General features: G+C 39.9%; 1 protein-coding gene across 4 annotated transcripts in view; it reads right to left on the minus strand.

Moving 5' to 3' along the window:
- TNFRSF19 (TNF receptor superfamily member 19) overlaps positions 1-19287 on the minus strand; it is a 66673-nt gene that overhangs the window by 16889 nt on the left and 30497 nt on the right. For all 4 annotated transcript variants that reach the window (XM_061629586.1, XM_061629588.1, XM_061629585.1 and 1 more), the window contains exons 4-5: positions 10087-10265; positions 8103-8188 (exon numbers count right to left, since the gene is read on the minus strand). In XM_061629586.1, coding sequence (XP_061485570.1) covers positions 8103-8188; positions 10087-10265 — 265 coding nt within the window. The remainder of the gene's footprint in view (positions 1-8102; positions 8189-10086; positions 10266-19287) is intronic.

A 19287-nucleotide genomic window follows, 5' to 3' on the forward strand; every position in this document is an offset into this window, starting at 1 on the left:
CAGGCGTCTGCCTATAAAACATGTGGCGGATGCCAAAGGAGGCTGAGGGTAGAGCTACCAGGAAGTACCAAGAAGAACAGGGGATTACTATCACTGACTCCCATCTCCTCAGACTCCTGTCTCCTTGCTGCTGACTATGCCCTTGCTCAGAATGAGAGGAGAGGGCTTTTCGTGAAGCAAAAGAAGAAAGGCTGCAAGGAAAGGCTGCTTTCCCCCTTCCTAGCAGCCAGTCAGCCTGCCTGCCTTTTGTGGCTCCTGCTTTGCTGCCACCTCCTTTTAAAAATTATTCTTATTTGCGTGACTGCCAAGATCTCACCTTTGGCCCACCACTGTAACCCACTAGTGTTGGGAGACAGGACTATACATCTTCAGGCTGTGGGGGGGAGGGGTATTTGATTGGACCTTTGCATTAAGAAAAGAAAGCAACACCTCCCTGCCTGCAGGGAGCTTTTAATGAAAAAGGATATTTGGAGATCTGATTTTGCCACACACCATTTTTTCAATTAACAGAGAACTAAAATTACAATTAGCATGGCGAGGTGTCACAAAATTTGTTGAGCTTTCAAAAGGGGTCTCGTACTCATACAGGTTGGGAAGCACTGCTATAGAAGACAGTATATCCTCCACTCCTGGGTTGCCTCTGTATAGAGACTTACAGAACTAAAAGACTTAAGCCTGATGGAACTAAACACATAGTTCAGTGGCAGAGCTTCTGCTTGGCATGCAGAAGGTCCCGGGATCAATCCACAGGATCCCAGGCAGGGCTGAGAGTGACTCCACTTTGAAACCCTGGAGAACCACTGCCAGTCAGTGTAAACAATACTGAGCCAGATGGACCTATAATCTGAGTATAAGGCAGCTTCCTATATTACTATATGAAATGTACAGCCTGGGCAAAATAATATTTCTGATTTTCAGGTGTGTTATTTTCTCATGTGGGCACAGATGAAATGCCACTGAAAATTTCTCTACCTTTATTGAGTTTGGTATAGTAAATTCTGAGTACAAGCTCAACAGAATGTGTGTAGATAAGATCTATGCAATCCAGTTGTTTAATGAGCTGCATCTACCAGATTAGTCGCTAACTAGCATTCAATGTTGCTTTCTAAATTCAAAGTATGAATGCCATAAGTGGCTTTAAGGGTCAGCTGTACTAATAAATAAATAAGATCAACCACAATGAGCACCCACTTGCCATAGGTCAATCATTATTCCATTCTTTGAGGAATTTCAAGTTCACTTAAACCTGTAACCAGCTAGCTCTTTGTTAATAAAAAGTAATGATAAAGTTAAATATCTTGCAAACATACTATACCTAAAACAAACACTCAGCCTTTGGCAAAGAAGGATGCTAATTATAAGATTGACTCAAGAGTTGAAAGGTTGCTTCTAGTACTAACTTCTGCAGAAAGCTGTTAAGAGAAATATTGACATTCTCAATCCCTGTAGTTGAAATTAACACCTTCTTCCCGCATTCCAGATAATAGAGCTTTTTAGTGCATAAACCCCATTTTTTCCCTTTCTACCCTTGGTATAAGGATCCTCCATGGTGCAGAGAGGTAAGCGGCGATAACGCAGCCGAAGCTCTGCTCACGGCCGGAGTTCAATTCCAACGGAAGGAGGAAGTCGAATCTCCGGTAAAAGGGGTCGAGGTCCACTCAGCCTTCCATCCATCCGTGGTCAGTAAAATGAGTACCCGGCATACACTGGGGCATAAAGAAAGGCCGGGAAAGAAACTGGCAATCCCACCCCATATATACGGTCTGCCTAGTAAACGTCGCAAGACGTCACCCTAAGAGTCGGAAACAACTCGCATTATAAGTGCGGGGACACCTTCCTTCACCCTTGGTATATGCACCAGGATATACATATTAGGCCAGTATGGGGAATGGGAGGGTTGTGCACGCATCCCGTATGTCCTTCCAGACTAGTCATGGTGGAATACAGCTCCATGCTCTTTCACTTAGCAGAGTGGGGAGCACTGGGTTAGGATATCAGAGGCCTCTCTTTAGTCACAATAGTCTTAAGTGTTTTATGAGACAGGAGAAATAAGACAAGGATCTGTTACATCCTATAGGTATCCCTCTGGGCCCAAGGAATGAACCTGAGCAATACATATATTTTAATGTGGATAAACAGGAATTCTAGACTGCAATTTGAATGAACTTAGAAAATCTTTAAAAAACAAACACATAATTGAATTTATTTGTCCGTGGAAGGATATTCAAGCACAAGAGGAGTTTAGTTTTCAGTCTAAAAACACTGATGTAAAACTTGGAAACCAGCCAGTTTAATGTACATTGTAAGACATCTGAACGGTACACAAAAGATATATGCAAACTCTAGCCAGAAAGATGCACATTCTTTACAAATAGAGCAGTAAAAGATCTTCTGTCTTTAGAGCTTTAACATAAAAAGGAACTTTCTTTTTCTCTCTATCCAGGTAAAATTAAACAAGTAGAGTGAATGCACAGAGAATGCAAACTGTTTGGTAAATGTAATGGGGCAATTATCCCTGGGGTGCAGAGCTACTTTCAGTCATGTGGAATCTCTTCAGGAGGGCAAGGCCCACTCAGAGAAAAAAACATTGAGGCAGCGCTTTAAAAGGCAATTTGAAGAAAAGCTGGAGGGAAGAAGCAGTTAAGTCAGTAGGCCAAAAGTAGCTGCTTGTCTTTGAGGTGCTTCAGAGAACCTCTGAGCTCCTAGGAAGTAAATGCACTGTAAATAAAACACCTTGGTTGTTGCCAGAGAAGCAACGACTTGTGTTTTTGAGCCTCCATACATAGCTACTTATTAACAAAGGAGCTTGATGGGAATCATGGGGACAAAAAGTCTTGTGCAGTAATCTTAAGCACGTTTATTTCTAACTGTGTTCATTTGAAATCAATGTGAATATATTCCTAAGAAAATGGCTTTTAAGATTTTGTGTTCTTATGCAACAGGATGAAAATAATGGTGTTTGGTGAGCTTTATAATAGGACGACACCTCTCACCAGAGGGGTTTTTAACCTCCCAGCCTGGATCCACTGTTGTAACTGATAAGGTTAGTGAAAAATACCCCTTGAAAACAATGCTTGATGAAAGGGCTGAGGTATTTTAAATAATTTCCAATATCTGATGTGAAATTTATTCTTCTCATAACTAAACAATGCTAATATTTAATTGAACCATTAGCGAACACAAGTCATGGTTTTAGAATCCAGTTTAGTTGTAACTAACTGTCTTTATACTTTTGCAATGTAATCATTGTAAATTAAAGGGTGTGACAAAAATCAGGGAAAAACTGCAGTTAAATTCATTTATAGGATGTTTGTATTAAACTAAGTTATCAATCTGATCTCACTTGTTTAACATTCTTATTTCACAGTCTAATTAGCAATAGCTCTTAAGTTAACATGACACTATTAAACTGCTTATTGTTTTTTCAGCTATCTAAAAGGTCTCTTTTGCATGTCAAGAGTACTTTCATTAAAACCACTATAGTACACTTGATATCTGGGAAAACATTTGTTTACAAGATGATACCTCTCAACCACAGAATTCAAAATGTTACTGCTGGGAAAAACAAACACCACACTGCTTCATATAAAAATAATTTTATGCAATTGTCTGTCTTGCAAACACATTATGTCAAGAAAAAAAGCTGTCTGCCAAAAGAGATGAGGGCAGAGAAACACGCAGTGTCTTGATGTCAGGACACAGAAAAGCTATGCTAGACATTACAGAGAAGCAGGGAACTAGACATGCAGCTGCTGTTTTTGGCAGGAGCCCAAGTGCTGGGAAAACATCTTCTGTCCCAAAGTTCAAAACAGCACTATAGTTATTTATTTATTACGTTTATACCCTGCTTCTCTTTTCATGATAGAAACCCAAGGCAGCTTACATATGGTTCCCAGGCAGTCTCCCATCCAGGCACTGACCAGACCTGACCCTGCTTAGCTTCAGGAGGGTGCTGGCCTCATGCGCCTTCAGACCATAGCCAGGTACCAGCTCAGTCAGATCTAATAGAAAATTGATACTTTATTTTTTATTCCAGATACTAGAACATGATGGAAGAAAAAATGTAGGAGATCAACGTTTTTATATAGTTTTATATAACATATATATGGTTGCTTACAAGCTAGTGAAAATAAGAATGAGCCCATCCATCTCTTGACTAGAGAAAGCCATATTGGAAAAGACTAAGCAAAATAGGTACCACCACTAATGATACTGTTCTTTACTCAGCTCTTGATGACCTCAATAAAGTTTGTTATTTTCTAATGATTTAATTGAATACATCATGCTACATTCTACATTTGATTACTAAGTGGCCAGATTTCCAACTGCCTAACATTTAACAAGGGAGAAAATAATCCAATTTACAGGATGCTTGTCTTAGACCAGAACTTTTTTTTAGAACTTTTTCCTTTATCCCAGATTTAAATATCAATTTTACAGAGGCATACGGGATTTATATAACTTAATATGACTCAAGATACCCTAAGAACAAAATCAAACCATGGGGAAGTGTGTGTTGGAGAAATGGGTCGTAGGTCAGGATGCTTGAAGATGAGAGGGAAGATGACCAGGAAATACGACAGCTAAAAGAAACAGGATACGAGGTAGAAGAGATGCCCTAGGCTCCTTCTGGGAGGAAGGACAGGATATAAATGTAAATAAATGGGAGGCTTCGCACAGACCTAACAGTGTTGCAGGGGTCCACCAATTCTGGCTTGATCTGGCAGTCAGCTATTCTTTGTTCTCACCAATTGCCCATCCCTTCCCCCCAAGTATATGTCAGAGGACTTGTGAAGGAAAATTTTGTGTGTCATATCACACTCTAGGCTCTGGAGCAGGCAAAAGCTACACAGATATTTCACGCTGCTTCTGCCAGCTCCAAAGCTCAGTATAACATAAAAGCCTCCTTTGAGCTCACTGGAATTAACTGAGAACCCAGGGGAGAAGGAGCTGTGCAAGGTGCCTTAGAACCTGAAGCATACCCCTGGTGAACAGATCTATGGAAAGCTGATGTTTGCACTGCCCACTTTTTTTCTATTAATTTTGCTCCTGCTGGTGTAGGGTTGAGATCTGACCCACAATAGTTTGGTGTCAAATGCTATTCTCAACCTTGGAAAATATTTTTAGCAGAGAGAAGAAAAGCAGTAGTTTCCTCCTAAAAAATTATAAAAGGCCAAGAACTGAAGGAAAGAGGGTGAATGAGATAGATAGGGGGAGAAAGCCACTGAGATCAGGAAGCAGAAGTAAAGCCTATAAGACAAAGAAAGGATAAAAGGCTATGAGCTGCCAGTTGGAAGAGAGCAGAGAGATAAGAAGGTTGGGAGACATAAATGAAAGTGGTCCAGGAATACAAAAATGATCTGAATTTGTCATACTGATAAAAAAACTGAATTGGGCTCACCTAATGACAATCACATGACTGGCTGAGCCTATAGCAAAATAGGTGAAAGTCAACTGAAACTCAGCATAGACTGATTAAGAACCATCATTATCAACATTTTATCAGTCGCTTTATACAAAGAAAAAGTATCAGAATGACTTGCCAAGATAAAATACGCCACATAAAAGCAATTTAAAATAATTTTAAAAATTAAAACAGTGAGTCATTGCCCCCATGTCTTAGTTGCTCTCAATCTGCTTTACGTTTCCTGCTCCAATAGAAGAGTGGAACCTTGAACAAAAACATAGCCCTTCTGAGCAGAGATAAATAACATTTTTTACCTCAAGAGCTGCATTATCCTGTAGGCAAACATCCAGGGGCTGGATGCCAGTGGGAGATGAGCCTCAAGAGACAAAAAAGTGGTGGAGCAATGGATGTGACCCTTATTTTGTAAAACAAAGGTAACACTTTGGCTACACTGCAGCCAAAACAAAATTCAGATGTTTCTACACACACACACACATACACACCTTTCCATCCTCTATTCAGGCATTATCACAGTTCAAGGACACATTCCATCTAGGCAAAAGCACTTGAGAAGGATGCAGGGCCAGTGAGGGGTGTGGCCTGGCCTAGAGAGAGCCTCAAGGACCAGACTGGCTTGAAGGGCTGCATTTGGCCCCCAGGCCTGAAGTTCAAAACTCCTCTAAAGCTTCACTAAAGTACGCTAACATTCAGTAATATTTTCTTGAACTTGGATGAATGGAAAAGCAGAAGATACAACTGTGATCATTACAGAAAATACTTGTTCAAAATTGATGCTTAATAGCAGATAAGAAAAAACATAATACAGCAATTTGTAGGATGCCTTTTGGGCAAAAGTCATATTTTCCTACTTCTGATTCAATCTACCTATTTCTGTCTGAAAGGGGAAAGTTGCTAAGACTTTTCTAGGGTTTGATTATTATTTAATGTAATTAATTCCATTTGATTTTAAAAGTTTTAAATAACTGATAAGGCCCATCTGGGAGAAGATAAATGAGTAAAATTTAATATAAGTTTGTTTCTACATTTTCTTACCTTTATTTTACATTATTTCTCATCCCCTCAACAAGGAAATAATTGAATATATTACACATTAATTCATTGTTGTTTCTTTTAATTTCTGTTTAAAAGCTGGAACTTGCACTGCCATGTTATAACCAAAATTTCTCTGTAACAAAATGCAGATTTATTTGGACTTGCTATTTTAATTGAATTGATGCATAAGCTTTAGTCGCTATTATCAGATGACACTGAATTCTGTATTTACCCTATAAAGTTTACACAAGAATGATAACAATTCTCCCTGTCTTTTACACTCCTTACTTGTCCATTACAGAATGCTTTCAACTTTCTGATGTTTTTTTAACAGCGCACAACCAGCTTTTTCATGAGTAAATATTTAAACCATGTTTTAAAAGGGTCTAAAGAGAGAGAGAGAGAAGATGAAAGCTAGCCCTGAAATTTATAGCTAACTGGGTAATAATCAACTGCTACCAGCATTCTGTGGTCCTCATTAATGCCCCAGTCATATTATGGGACTTCAGCTCCGGAAGTGCATCGCCTCAACTTAGTATTCAAGAGCAAACAGAAATTTGGCAAAGCACACACATTGTGATTAATTTATATAGCCACATAATATTTGCCCATTTTATCTATTCAAGATACAGAATTGGCAGTGTAGAAATGTCTACTTCATACTTGAAGCAATTGAAGCATTAAGCAAAATATTACATGTTTTTACTAATCATTCCTTTTATCCACATATTACCTTTTTACTTATTTACATAGCACCAGTGTATATGGTTCTTTACAAAAAAGTTGACATAATTATAAATTAGAAAAGATTAGTTGTCTAATGGCATTTGAAATACTGGAAAAATAGTTTGATATCAGAATTCATTATTAAACAGAACTACAGATATTGAAAAATACTAAAACTACACATTTCCACTGAAAGGGAGCAGGCACTGCCGGTTCTAATCAATATTAAAACATGACAAGCAGAACCTGCAACAAAGTGTTGCAGTGTGTGATATGGCCATTCACTGTTTGTCAGTCAGCCATGCCCTTCTCCGCAATGCCTCATTCCATTCCCTCTCTTCCCAACAGTATCTGTATCCTGCCACAAAGAGAAGGCATCCATTAAATTACAAGGAAGTCAGAAAAGGATAATCAACCCTCTGTTTTCCCATATAGAAACCGCTGAAAGGTTATCTCACCTGTCAGTCTCAGCTACAAATCTGGGACTGTTCGGTTTAGAAGTGAAGAGGAGTGAAGGTGAACAAGACCAGAGGCTGGTCAAAGACTCTCAGAACACCCATTACTGGTTAACATGCTTGTACACTATTTGTCTGTTTGTGGCTGAAACCTGAAGAAGCCGTTCTGTAAGGTTAAGGCAGTTCTGCCTACAGAATGGCTGCAGGGCTTAGCAGGAGGCAGGCAGGCAACAGCAAAGAGCACACAGTGCCAGTCCCATGTTAGGAACTGGACAGTTCACTGGAGAGACTCTTTTACAAGGCTAGCATGATGATTCAGTTTCAACTGTGTGACATTTGCTTCTCTGGGTGAGGTATTTGTGGCAAATCAGTTTCAATCATCAAAGTAAGTTTAGCAACATTTTTTTTTTAAAAAAAGCTTAAATTCCATACCATGCTATTTAGGTATCAGGGCTACTTACAGTGAGGTTCATAAGGAGGTGGTGGATCACCACAAGGAACACACTCCATATCTTGAAAGCCCCCAAGCTTTGTCTTTCTATAGAATCTGAAAGACAGAGAAACAGATCACATATTCCTCATCTATAAGTTGTTGTTGTTTAAAAAAGCAGGACGTATTTTCTAGATATGATAGAGAGTAACTAGAAAACAGCCCTGGGGGGAAAAGTGAGATCATGCAATAAGTCAGTGACTTAGAGGATAAAACTCATTATCTATTAATACTGAGACCAAGCCAAAGGTACTCAGTGACCGGGGGGGGAGAGGGGAGAAGGGAAAACAATGAAACCAACTTGTCTTTTAGTTATTTTCCTGCCACCACTTGTTTCTCAGTGGTGGCAGTCAATTTTCCCCAACGATCCTCTATCTACATCATCATGGAGCAGCGTTCTGAGGAAGATTCTGATGAAAAGAAAAAAACACCCAAATCAGCTGCTGCTGGAAGGAGATGCCTTTTTTCTTGCAACTCTCCTCAGAACTGTGCTACATGATGACATAGCATGGATGGGATTGAAAAAATGGCAGCCATCAGCCAGACCAGTGCTGCTGTTAATGAGCTTCACACCTATGAATTTGTGCCCTGCCCCCTTGAAAAATCCCCCAAATGGCTGCAGCATTTTTACCACCTATGAACGGGGTGGCAAAATGAGCTCTGTGTCCATTATCTGATTCTTTTACACAACATAATGTAAAATATATTAGCATTTATATGCAAACCTGCACGACTTTTCAAGTAGCATATATATGGAATCTGTTACATTTTTACTAGATGGCACGTGCACATAATGATAAATCATAGTTTACAGCGCAACATACGTGAGCCTCCACAAGCCCAAGTAAATCCCAGGCTAGCATACTCTCCTTCCTTTCTTTCTACATAACTGGGAGGAGAACTTCTGCCAAGTGTAGTTTCAAAGAATCTTGGCTATGCGTTATGTACCAAATGGAAACTGCAATTCCAGCTTGAAAAAAATCCCATGGTTTGAACTTGGTTTGTTTAGCAACTAACCAATATTTACTGTAAACCACAATTCCTGGTTTGTATGCAATGGTAAACCAAGATTGGCAGTAGTCTTCCTCCTGGCCATGGGGGACAGGGAAGCATGAAAGCCCAAAACTTTGCTCAGGCTTGTGGAGGCTTGTCCATGAAATACTAAACCATGGTTTTGTGGTACGTGCAAACATGGCCAGTGAGTCTTACATTCAGGTTTTTTTTTTTTTTTAAATGTCCCGCCTTTCCTCCTAGAAGGAGCTCGGGGCACAAGCAAATGATAAAACACTAAAATCATATCTAAAACATCTTAAAAACAATTCCCATGCAGATGCAGACTGATGCAGTTGTACATGGGAATATTTTAAATTCTTGCCCCATAATTTTGATCCTTCGAAGTAGCAGAGATTAATTACTTTTCAAAAGCAGTACTACCTCTCTGGTACAATCCTTTCACAATGCACTACTGTGAACCGAAACAACTCTACAGCACTAACAAAAACATTCCAAATGGGCAACAGTAGTTTTTTGAGTAATCTGAGTGATATTATGCTTATAACTTATAACAGGAAAGTTGAATATATGCAGTTAGTTGATTTCATAGTGCTGAAATAATGTAAGTCACAGTCTCTCAGCCTAAACTACCTCACAGGGTTATTGCAAGGATAAAATGAAGAGGGAAGAGAACAATGTATGCCACAGCTCCTTGGAGGAAAGGTGGGATAAATGTAATGATAAATAAAAATTTTTTAAAGCACTGAAGTATTCATCACTGACATGAAATCAGTGCTGAAGATGCAATTGATTTTATCAGCAACAACAGAAAGCAGAGTGATCACTCTATTAAGGCAGAGCTAGCGAAGTCTCAGATTTTATGGCTTTCAAAATTCAAACAGTGATGTACTAACATCACACAAGTTATTTGCAGCTTCCTGGCAATTCTTTTTTCAACTCACCCTGGTAAGCAGTCTCCACAAACAGCATTGCTGGTAGCAGAACAATTGGCTTTCTGAAATCGATTTATCAGAGCACAGTCCAAGCATGGTTTGCACTTCTGAAAGCCCCAGTCCTCCTTGAATCTGTTTGGCCTGCATGTCATGCACTGAGCATCCTCCCCATATCCAAAGCCGCATTCCTGTAGGGATTAACAAGAAAGAACACACTATTCAGAAATTTAAAAGCATCAAAAAGGAGACTGTGTGGATGAAGTGAAGATTCAGACTAATTATTTCCATGAATAAGACTTTCTGGAGACAAAAGCGATCCCGTCAGCAAGTTCAAATGTGTCTTCCACTACTAATAATCTCTCTTACTTCTGTAAGCAATGCTTATTCATCTACTTTATTTGAGAAAGGACTAAGCGTATGAATGGACACCCACTGCTACATTATTACAAATTTATGGGAATTACTGAGCTGCCCATTTTCAATTAAGCTAGCTATGTGAAAATGTAGAAGCTTGAAGTTCTTACACACTTCTATCAAAACAGCAAATACAGAAGTTTGATATCAAAGGACAGAAGCTAAGCTGAGAAAGTAAATGACTGATTATAATCTCTATAATAAAATGGAAAACTTTGCTTTACATTAAAAGAAAAAGCATAATAGCATGCATATTATAGCAACTGATTTAGCAAAACTACAGTACAAATTATTTACTTAAGGAATGTGTATAGCATCCTACAATAAATATTTCCAATGTAGTTCACATAGACGATATAAATATACAATAAAATGACATCAATGACTTTAGAAAAAATAGAAAAGTAAAACAGAATTAAAAATAGCAGCATAAAATATCTTATGTTAAAAGGCCTTGGAAAATAAAAATGCATCTGCCTGATGCTGATACATTATCAACAGCACCAGGCAGCCATCCCTGGGAGAATACCATAAGCGAGGTGCCATTACCAAAAAGACGTTCTCCTCAGTCACCACCACCCTATCTCAGATGGTAGGAGTGGCCTTCTGAAGATAACCTCAGTGCAGACACAGGTTGATGTGGCAGTACACCATCAGTTATGTTGCTATTTCAGGGAGTGTTCATGATAAAACCTTGCCTTCCCCTTTTTCTTGTATGTTTTCACACCTGTTTACAGTTACCAGCTACTGTTTCAATGCCATTGTTAAAACTTTAATGGGCTTCTCCACTGTGATACTAACCAGTTAGGGGTCACATAGTGAACATGACATCAAGTACCATATACCCAATCAGATCTCACCCTGCGATATCACTGAGGGCAAATGGAGTCCTCCCATTGCCCTCACTCTATAAAAGGAGAGCAAATGTATCTCCATTGCCCAGGCAACTGAGACACAATTCCATCTTCCCAGCACCTACCCTATTACAAACAGGTTTGAATTATTTCTCAAAGCAGTGCCAAAAAACAAAAAATCACACCCCCAAAAGGGATCTGGTTTCACAGAGGGGATGCGAATATTCATAAAACAAGACTATCCCTTTTGGCTCAGCAGTACACAAGACAGACCCACCCCTCCTCCTGTTAACCAAATTTCACCTTAGTATTGGTCCAACAACTACACCATATGTTATTTCCAATTATAGTAATCAAGAAAAAGTTTACAGAAGAAGGGTAGGCATTTGAATGAGAAAAGGGGAAGACACAATTGTTGCAAAGCAAGTAAGTTAACAATATTCTGCTTTTAAAAGTTTTATTAAATATAAAATCACACTATATAACTCATATAACAAATACCAAACATACAAAGCATTCAAAACAAAAATAAAGATGAGCTAAAAAGAAAATAATTGAAAACAACCAACCAAGCAAGCAAAAATAAAATAAAAATACCAAGCTTTTCATCACACAGATTGATAAATTTAAACAAACAACTCTAATGTTTATATACTTTTTCTCCATTAAATCATCTTTACATTCAAGGGTAAAAAATATTGTCACAATACTCCCAGAATGATTTGCAGCTCCAACTGTTCCTGTATCTTATTAGCCCAATATATAATGAAAGGTGCCCATCTTTTGATAAAATGATCATTACAGTAATACCTCGCATTAATGTACTCAATGGGACCAGAGCGAGTACGTAAACCAAAAATGTCCTTAAAGTGAAGCACTACCTTTTAAAACTTTTTTTACCTCTCCTTCATGTGGAGCCTCAAAGCCCTGCGCTAAAGCCTCTGCTGCTGCGCTGCCGCGCCTCCCAGCTGATTTGCGGTGGCGTCTATTTCCACCCCCATGCTCTAAAGCCTCTGCTGCTGCGCTGCCGCACCTCCCAGCTGATTTGCGGTGGTGTGATTGGTCTATTTCCACCCCCACGAGCTAAAGCCTCTGCTGCTGCGCTGCGTTTCTGGAGAAATGCAGGCATATGGAGCATGTACGTTATAGCGAGGCGACATTAAGTGAAGAGACAAGTGGGGTATGCCTGTACTTGCTGATCTTTCCTCACTCTAACAATGTTAGTTAATTTCAACATGGAGACATTCTCCTGTCATTTCATAATCTAGTTATCTAGGGTTGGGGGTTACTTTCTTCCAATTTTGTGCTTTTCTTGTAAGCCGCCTTGAGGGCCTTTTGGCCATAAGGTGGGGTATAAATAAACTATAATAATAATAATAATAATAATAAATTTGAGGTTATTGTAAGATGAGCAACTGTTAGGTAAGTTACCATTTCCCTATCATCTGGTAACAGCTGATCTTTAAGGAACTGTCAGTGGGTTTCCTTGGTAGAGCATAACTTTCTTATGTGACAAATACAGCAGTTACCTTCCGACATGCCAGCTTACTGACTGGCATCCTTACCATGAAAAAGAACCCAAATTCAACACCTATTCAAGAGGAAAGGCCTCGGGTTTGCCCCTCTGAGCCTTTCCCTTAATTTCTGATCTCCCAGTCCTTTCCCACTTAGTTGAGAAAGCGTTTCCCTTCTTGTAAATTTCTGCTGCCAAAACAATTAAATCTAGTCCAGTCCAGAGCTTGGAAGTAATTTGTTACAAGTAACGAATTACTTGTAATTCATTACTTTTTTGAGGAACGAGTGGGTACGTAATTCCTTTACATTTTGATTATAATAGAACTAGGAGTAATTTTATTACTTTTATAAAGTAATTGTAATGCTTCCAGCATTACTTTTGGCATTACTTGGGGGGGGGAAGCAGGGGAAGTCTTCTGCTCCTCTGATTTGTGGATGAAAATTATCTGCCTCAAACTGGGCTTCTGTGCAGCGTCGCTCTTCCCTCATGCGCTGTGGGTGGGTAGAAGGTGACAAGGGAGGAGGTGGAGAGTGAGACAAAATGGAGTGGAGAAAACAATTGTTTAAAAAATGGATAGTGGTGGTGAAGAATGGAGTGGAGGGGAAAAGGAGCCGGAGGTCAAGAACATGGATAAAGGAGGAGAAGGAGGCAGCAGCAGAATGGAGGTAAAGGTGAAAGATGACGTTTGTGTGTATGTGAATGCTGTGTTTGCACTTGGCACACAAAGTGGCCTCCACCACCCTCTCTGGCTACTGTGCTGCATTTGCAGTATTTTCACTTTTTTGCATCTCAGGGGAAAATGTTTGCTTGGGTGAGTGTTCCTTAGTTGGTGGCAGGGAAGGGTCTGGGAGGTAGTTAAGTGATTATGCTTGCTGGCTGGGTGTGTGTGCGCTTGGTTTGACATGCAAAGATCTGAGGAGTGGCCTCTGCCTCCTTCCCTCCCTTCCTTGCCAGAGGAGAGACCACCATTGCTATCTTATGGATAAAAATAACTATTCTACTACCTCTGCATGTGTGTGTTTATTTTTAATCTTGTTTTAGGCTACTTAGATGTGCAGCAGCCAAGGCCAGCACCTTGTAGGCATTTTTTTAAAAAAGTAACTGAAATGTAATTGTAGTGATTACTTTTGAGAAAATGTAATCACTTACTTTCAGAGCAATTGCAATTGTAATGGTAATTACTACTTTTGGGCCATGTAATTGTAACTGGAATTTATTACTTTTAAAAAGTAATCTTCCAAGCTCTGGTCCAGTCCCCTTCTTTCAACAGCTAACTCTACATCAGCCCTCTGCTAGACATAATGATTAGCTTTGCTTTTAGGCAGCTGCTAAAAGATCCTCTCATTTGGCTTTTGGGAAGTGTAAGTTATGGCTGTTATTGAAAGAAAATACAATTACGCAGATCAAATTTTTATCCAGTTATAAGGATGGGCCTCTATCTTCATAGTTGTCCCTTTTCGCCAATAAGCACCATTATGCCATTACAGTAGGGCCCCGCTTTACAGCGCTTCGCTAATACAGCAGTCTCAATTAGATGCAATTAGACTAAAGCCCCACTCATAAGGCGCTTGTTCCGCTTTTACGGCGGTTTTCGGGCATCGCGCACCATTCTCTTCAATGGGTTCCACTTTACAGCACTTTTGGATTTACAGCGGGGGTCCGGAACGTAACCCGCCGTATGAGTGGGGCCCTACTGTAGTGTAAAATGTTTCCATAAACAAGGTGCAAGGGATATCTGCATTTATACTGTACTGGCAAATGGTAATGGATAGGAATGATATAATGAACAAAACCTTTAAAAACAGACCTATCTCCCACATTCTTCCCTAAAATGCTAGGTGAACGAAAGGTAAGACATTTTTATGAGAAGTAATTTGTTTCTTAAAAAAGCATATTCTGAAATGTACATACTGTAGGCAGACATAGTTTCAAAGCATGTTGTTTGAAAGAGCTAGTTTTGAAGGACAAAAATGTTATCCAGTAATTGTTTCAAAACAGCTCCCTTTGAAAGTCTTGCCAAAGATACTCAAGATATGTTTTAAGTAGCACATACAATGAATCAGTTTCCTGATCTACCCTTTTGGGATTACCATGTTAAAAGCAAACATGAGCCTTTCTTCAGACTCATGAAAGTCAACAAGTTAGAACTAGGGCTAAACCCAAATGACCCCTCAAATTTCAAAGCCCCATTTGAAGGCCATGAAAGGGAGGGCTTTTTGGAGTGTGGGTTAATTTTAGGGAAACTTACTGGAATTATTGCAATTCTGCCAGGCTGGTGGTTGCTATTCCCTCCCATCCCCCAATGCTGCTAAGAAAGGCACTGTGTGAGGAAAACAAAAATGGTGGACACCAACCTGATGGAGATTCAGGAACTCAAGTTTCCTCAATCTCCCCAAAATGGAAAAAAATTGAAATATGAAAGGTCTGCTTCACCCTCACCCAACTGCAGCCATAAACCCCCAAATTTGGATTGAAGTTCTTTTTTAAAAAGGGAGATTTGGCCTAGCCTTACTTAGAACATACCCATTTCTCAGCTGAATCAGACCAAGAGTCCATGTAGCCCAGCATCCTGTTTCCAATGGTGGTCAGCCAACTGGGAATACTATAAGGAGGGCATGAAAGCAGTAGTCCCTCCCTCTTAAGCATCCCCAGAAATTAGTATTCAGAGGCATAATACCTCTGGATCTGGAGATTCTCCTTAGCTACAATAACCACTAAAATTCCATGAATTTTTCTAAACCATAAAAAAGCTGCCTAAACTAGTGGCTGTCACATTTGTATCTATTAGTTTCAACACTTTTTTATACCACTTTACAATTTTGTCTCTAAGCTGCATATAGTATGGTTAAAAAAATACAATAAAAATAAAATTAGTTCAACTAAATCAGAAAACTTACTTAAAATGCCTGCTGAAATAAAAAGATCTTCATAAGGCATTGGGTGTTCAACAGGCCTGCTCAGCTGGGAGGGAGTTCTACAGAATTGGGTCCACAATACCAAATTCACAGCTCCTGGTGGATACCCACTACACATCTGAGCCATGGGGGACCATCAACAGTGACTCCCCTGACGGGGAAATGAACTGTTGCAGTGAATTCTGTAAGTTAGCTATGAGTTAGTAGTACAAAAACACATGAAGCTCCTCCACACACACATACTAGCACTATTTGTCTCTCTCCCAACCTCCCTTTTTCTCTCCAAGCTTCTCTAAAAGGGCTTGGTCCAACTGTTTCCATCTGCCAACTGGAGATGCACAGCTCTTGCCAGCACATTTCCCCCTCCCCTTTCACTTCAGAATGGCTAAAAGACTAGTTCTTCGGCCTTGCATTATTTCTAATTTAACATGGGGACACCAAAACTCCTAATTTACTGTTGCAAAATCCTGGAATCCTATGTTAAGTTTACAGCTGAAAACAGATTTCTAAAATTGTTATAATTAAGACATCTCACTAGATTTTTCTGAAATCTGGTCAGATTATATCTCTCCTTAGATTTTCAATGCAAATGATGACAATTTTCAGATTGTATAATGGTAGAACAATGAAAATGGAACATGCCTTAATTAAAGAACCACTCTTGTGGCTCCATAATCTCTCTTCTATCTATGTGATTATCATCTTGTAGATTGTACTGGTTCCTAGAAGAATTGCAGAGAGGCAAGGCAATGCATTTTGCTTGCATTTCAACCATCCCAGATCCAAAATAGGCTGACAGAGTGAGGAGTAAATGTGTCTGTCAAAGTCTAATTGATGCCACCAGAAGTCCACATGATTGCCTAAAAAGAGATAAGGAATTAAAAGGCTAATCTCACCTACAAATGGTGTATTAGCATGTGTATACACACACAGTACATTTATTGGCATAAACCCAAAATTCAGGCTAGGTATGACTTTTGACCATTAAAATACTTATTTTAGTTTCATGTCCTGTCCAAGAAACTTTAATCATAGCAGTAATGTCTAATAACATACACACACACACACACACACACACACACACAAGAAGCAGGAGTAGTTTGGCTAGTGCTAGATTTCATGGAGTCCTTGGTATGGTACTGTTAATAGGCCCCAACCCTAACACACACAGAGCATCTCGACAGTATGTTTCTTGAGCTGCTCCCACTATCATGGTGGCATAAACATAGCTTCCTGTCCTCCCTAGGTAGCCATTTTAGCAGTGAGCAGTTGGTGATGCTTTTGAATGGGAGCCAAGCTAGGCTCTTATGTACAGTGGTCATTTTACCGAATTAAAGACATGGAGTGGTGGCCCAGATGGGTTGGGTCAATGAGGGGCCCTTTCGAGCCTACTAACCTGGTCAACTGCTGGTGCCAGACCTGCCTTTGGTGCCACTGGGCACAATCCTATTGTCCTTGGGAGAGTTTCCCAGGAACCATAAGAACTCCCTCTTTTTGTTTATATTTTAGATTCACTGTTCAGGCTAACAATTTGAAATAACACTTCAAATTCTAACATTTCAGACTTTGAACTGTGACTGGCAATCTGGCAGATCAAAAAAGAAGAAATCTACCTCAGCCAGGCATGCCCTTCCTTTTTGATTTTAGTCTAAAATTCCTTCAAGCATGAGAAAAACAACTGATCTCGTCCATCCTCCAAAAGTTCGGCGTAATTTGCTCAGCTTCCTGCATCTCAGTATTGTTACAACTTATACTGATCATCTAAACAACATGAAAGCAGGAATGGGGAACCTTTTTTCTATGAAGGACCACTGACTTATGGGAAAAGTTAATCAGGGGCTAGATCTAAAGTGGGGAGAACTGGTGCCAAAGATGGTGAAGCCTCCAGTATTGTATAGCGCTGTCTTGCTTTCTCTTGTGCCACCCCACCCCATTCCTCTCTCTCCAGCCCTGTTTCTGTGCCATAAGCTACGGAGTAAAAGAAAAGAAATCATAAAACCCTGTGAATTAGTAAGTGTTGAGTATTTTATTTGAAAGTGATTGAAAGACTCCCCTCCCGCAATAAGGTTTTTCAGCTAAATTAACCCAACGGAGTGTAGGGATCTGGAAGAATTCTGACCAATTTGGATTTGGCACCAAATTTTCCATTAACTCACTTATTCTCTTGTCGCTATAGATCAAATTTTTATGTAGCAACTTTCTAAAACTGTTTTTTTTTACAAAATATTTGCCTCTAAAATTTGGTATCAAGAAGAATTATTTTATCAATATTTCCTTGCAAAATATTGATATTAATATCAATTTTTTGTGAGGGAAAAATGGATTAGTAAAAACTGTGGCTAGCAGACAAAGAATGAACTCAAATCAATACTGGCCTGTTAAGTTGATGGAATTTTTTCAAACTGGCACCGGCCAACGGATCCCATCCCTAAGAGAGTGATAGAACTGGAATAGTAACAGGACTCTTAAGTCAGCCAGCCTTGCTGGCTCTCAATCTTCTGCTGCCCTCCCACCAAAAGGCCTCAGGCCATAAAGGGCTGCTAGAAGAGGGGGAAAGTTATAGCAAGAAAATGAAGGTTGAAGTAGGATTTTCGCAGAAGAATGCAGGGCAATGCTTTGGAGGAGTTCCAGCAAGTAAGCCGAGTGGGAAATCGCAGCAAGTCCTCTTCTGTCCAGAAGCGAGGAGCAAAGCAGCAGCCCTCCTTCTCACTCTGTCCCCCAGTCTTTTGCTGGATGTATTGTGGCAAGCACCTTGTCCACGTCATTAGGTCAATTCAAATGAAACTGATCTCAAGAAATTGCAGCAGACTTTGCACTGGACACCTCACTGGGGACTACAGTAGATGTGGATGGGGCATCAAGATTGTTATGGAGGCAAGCAATTTTACCCTCAAAATGCCTTTCTAACAATTCACAGTAGGCTTCTGAAGGGTCTAAAACTCCATTTCCTGGAGTTGATGTTAGGCAATGCTAAAAAGCTCCACAGCTACTTGAGGATGAGATGGACTCTGCAGGGGTGAGACTGTGCTGGGACCATCAAGGGGCAAGCGTTTCCACCTGCTTTGCCCCCTCACCCCTGCTTTTAGTGACATTTTTCTGGGGACTGTCTTTTATCAGGAACATGAATGCTTTTGATTTTTAGCTGTTGTTGCTTTTTACAAATGCTGGGATTTTGTTGGCTTGAATATTTGTAAATTGTATTGTTTTTATTTGTATTTTTCTATTTGTGTGCGAGCCACCTTGGGGGCCTTTTGGCCAAAAGGAGGCCTAGAAATAAACCATAACATAACATGGAGACAGAGAAATAGGCCTTCTTCACCACCCTCACCATCACACAGGGGGCATTGTTATATTGTTGTACTCATGCCCGATCAGCCTCACAGCATGTCTTTCGCCATGCACTTGCACTCTAGCCATCATCTAGCCTGTTTCATTGCCCAAGGTGAGAACTGTGGTTCATAACGCCGGAAAGCAAACTCAGGGGCAGCCATATCAAGAGCCTGACATGTCT

This window comes from Rhineura floridana, chromosome 5, assembly GCF_030035675.1.
Source record: "Rhineura floridana isolate rRhiFlo1 chromosome 5, rRhiFlo1.hap2, whole genome shotgun sequence".
NCBI classification, from domain to species: Eukaryota; Metazoa; Chordata; class Lepidosauria; order Squamata; family Rhineuridae; genus Rhineura; species Rhineura floridana.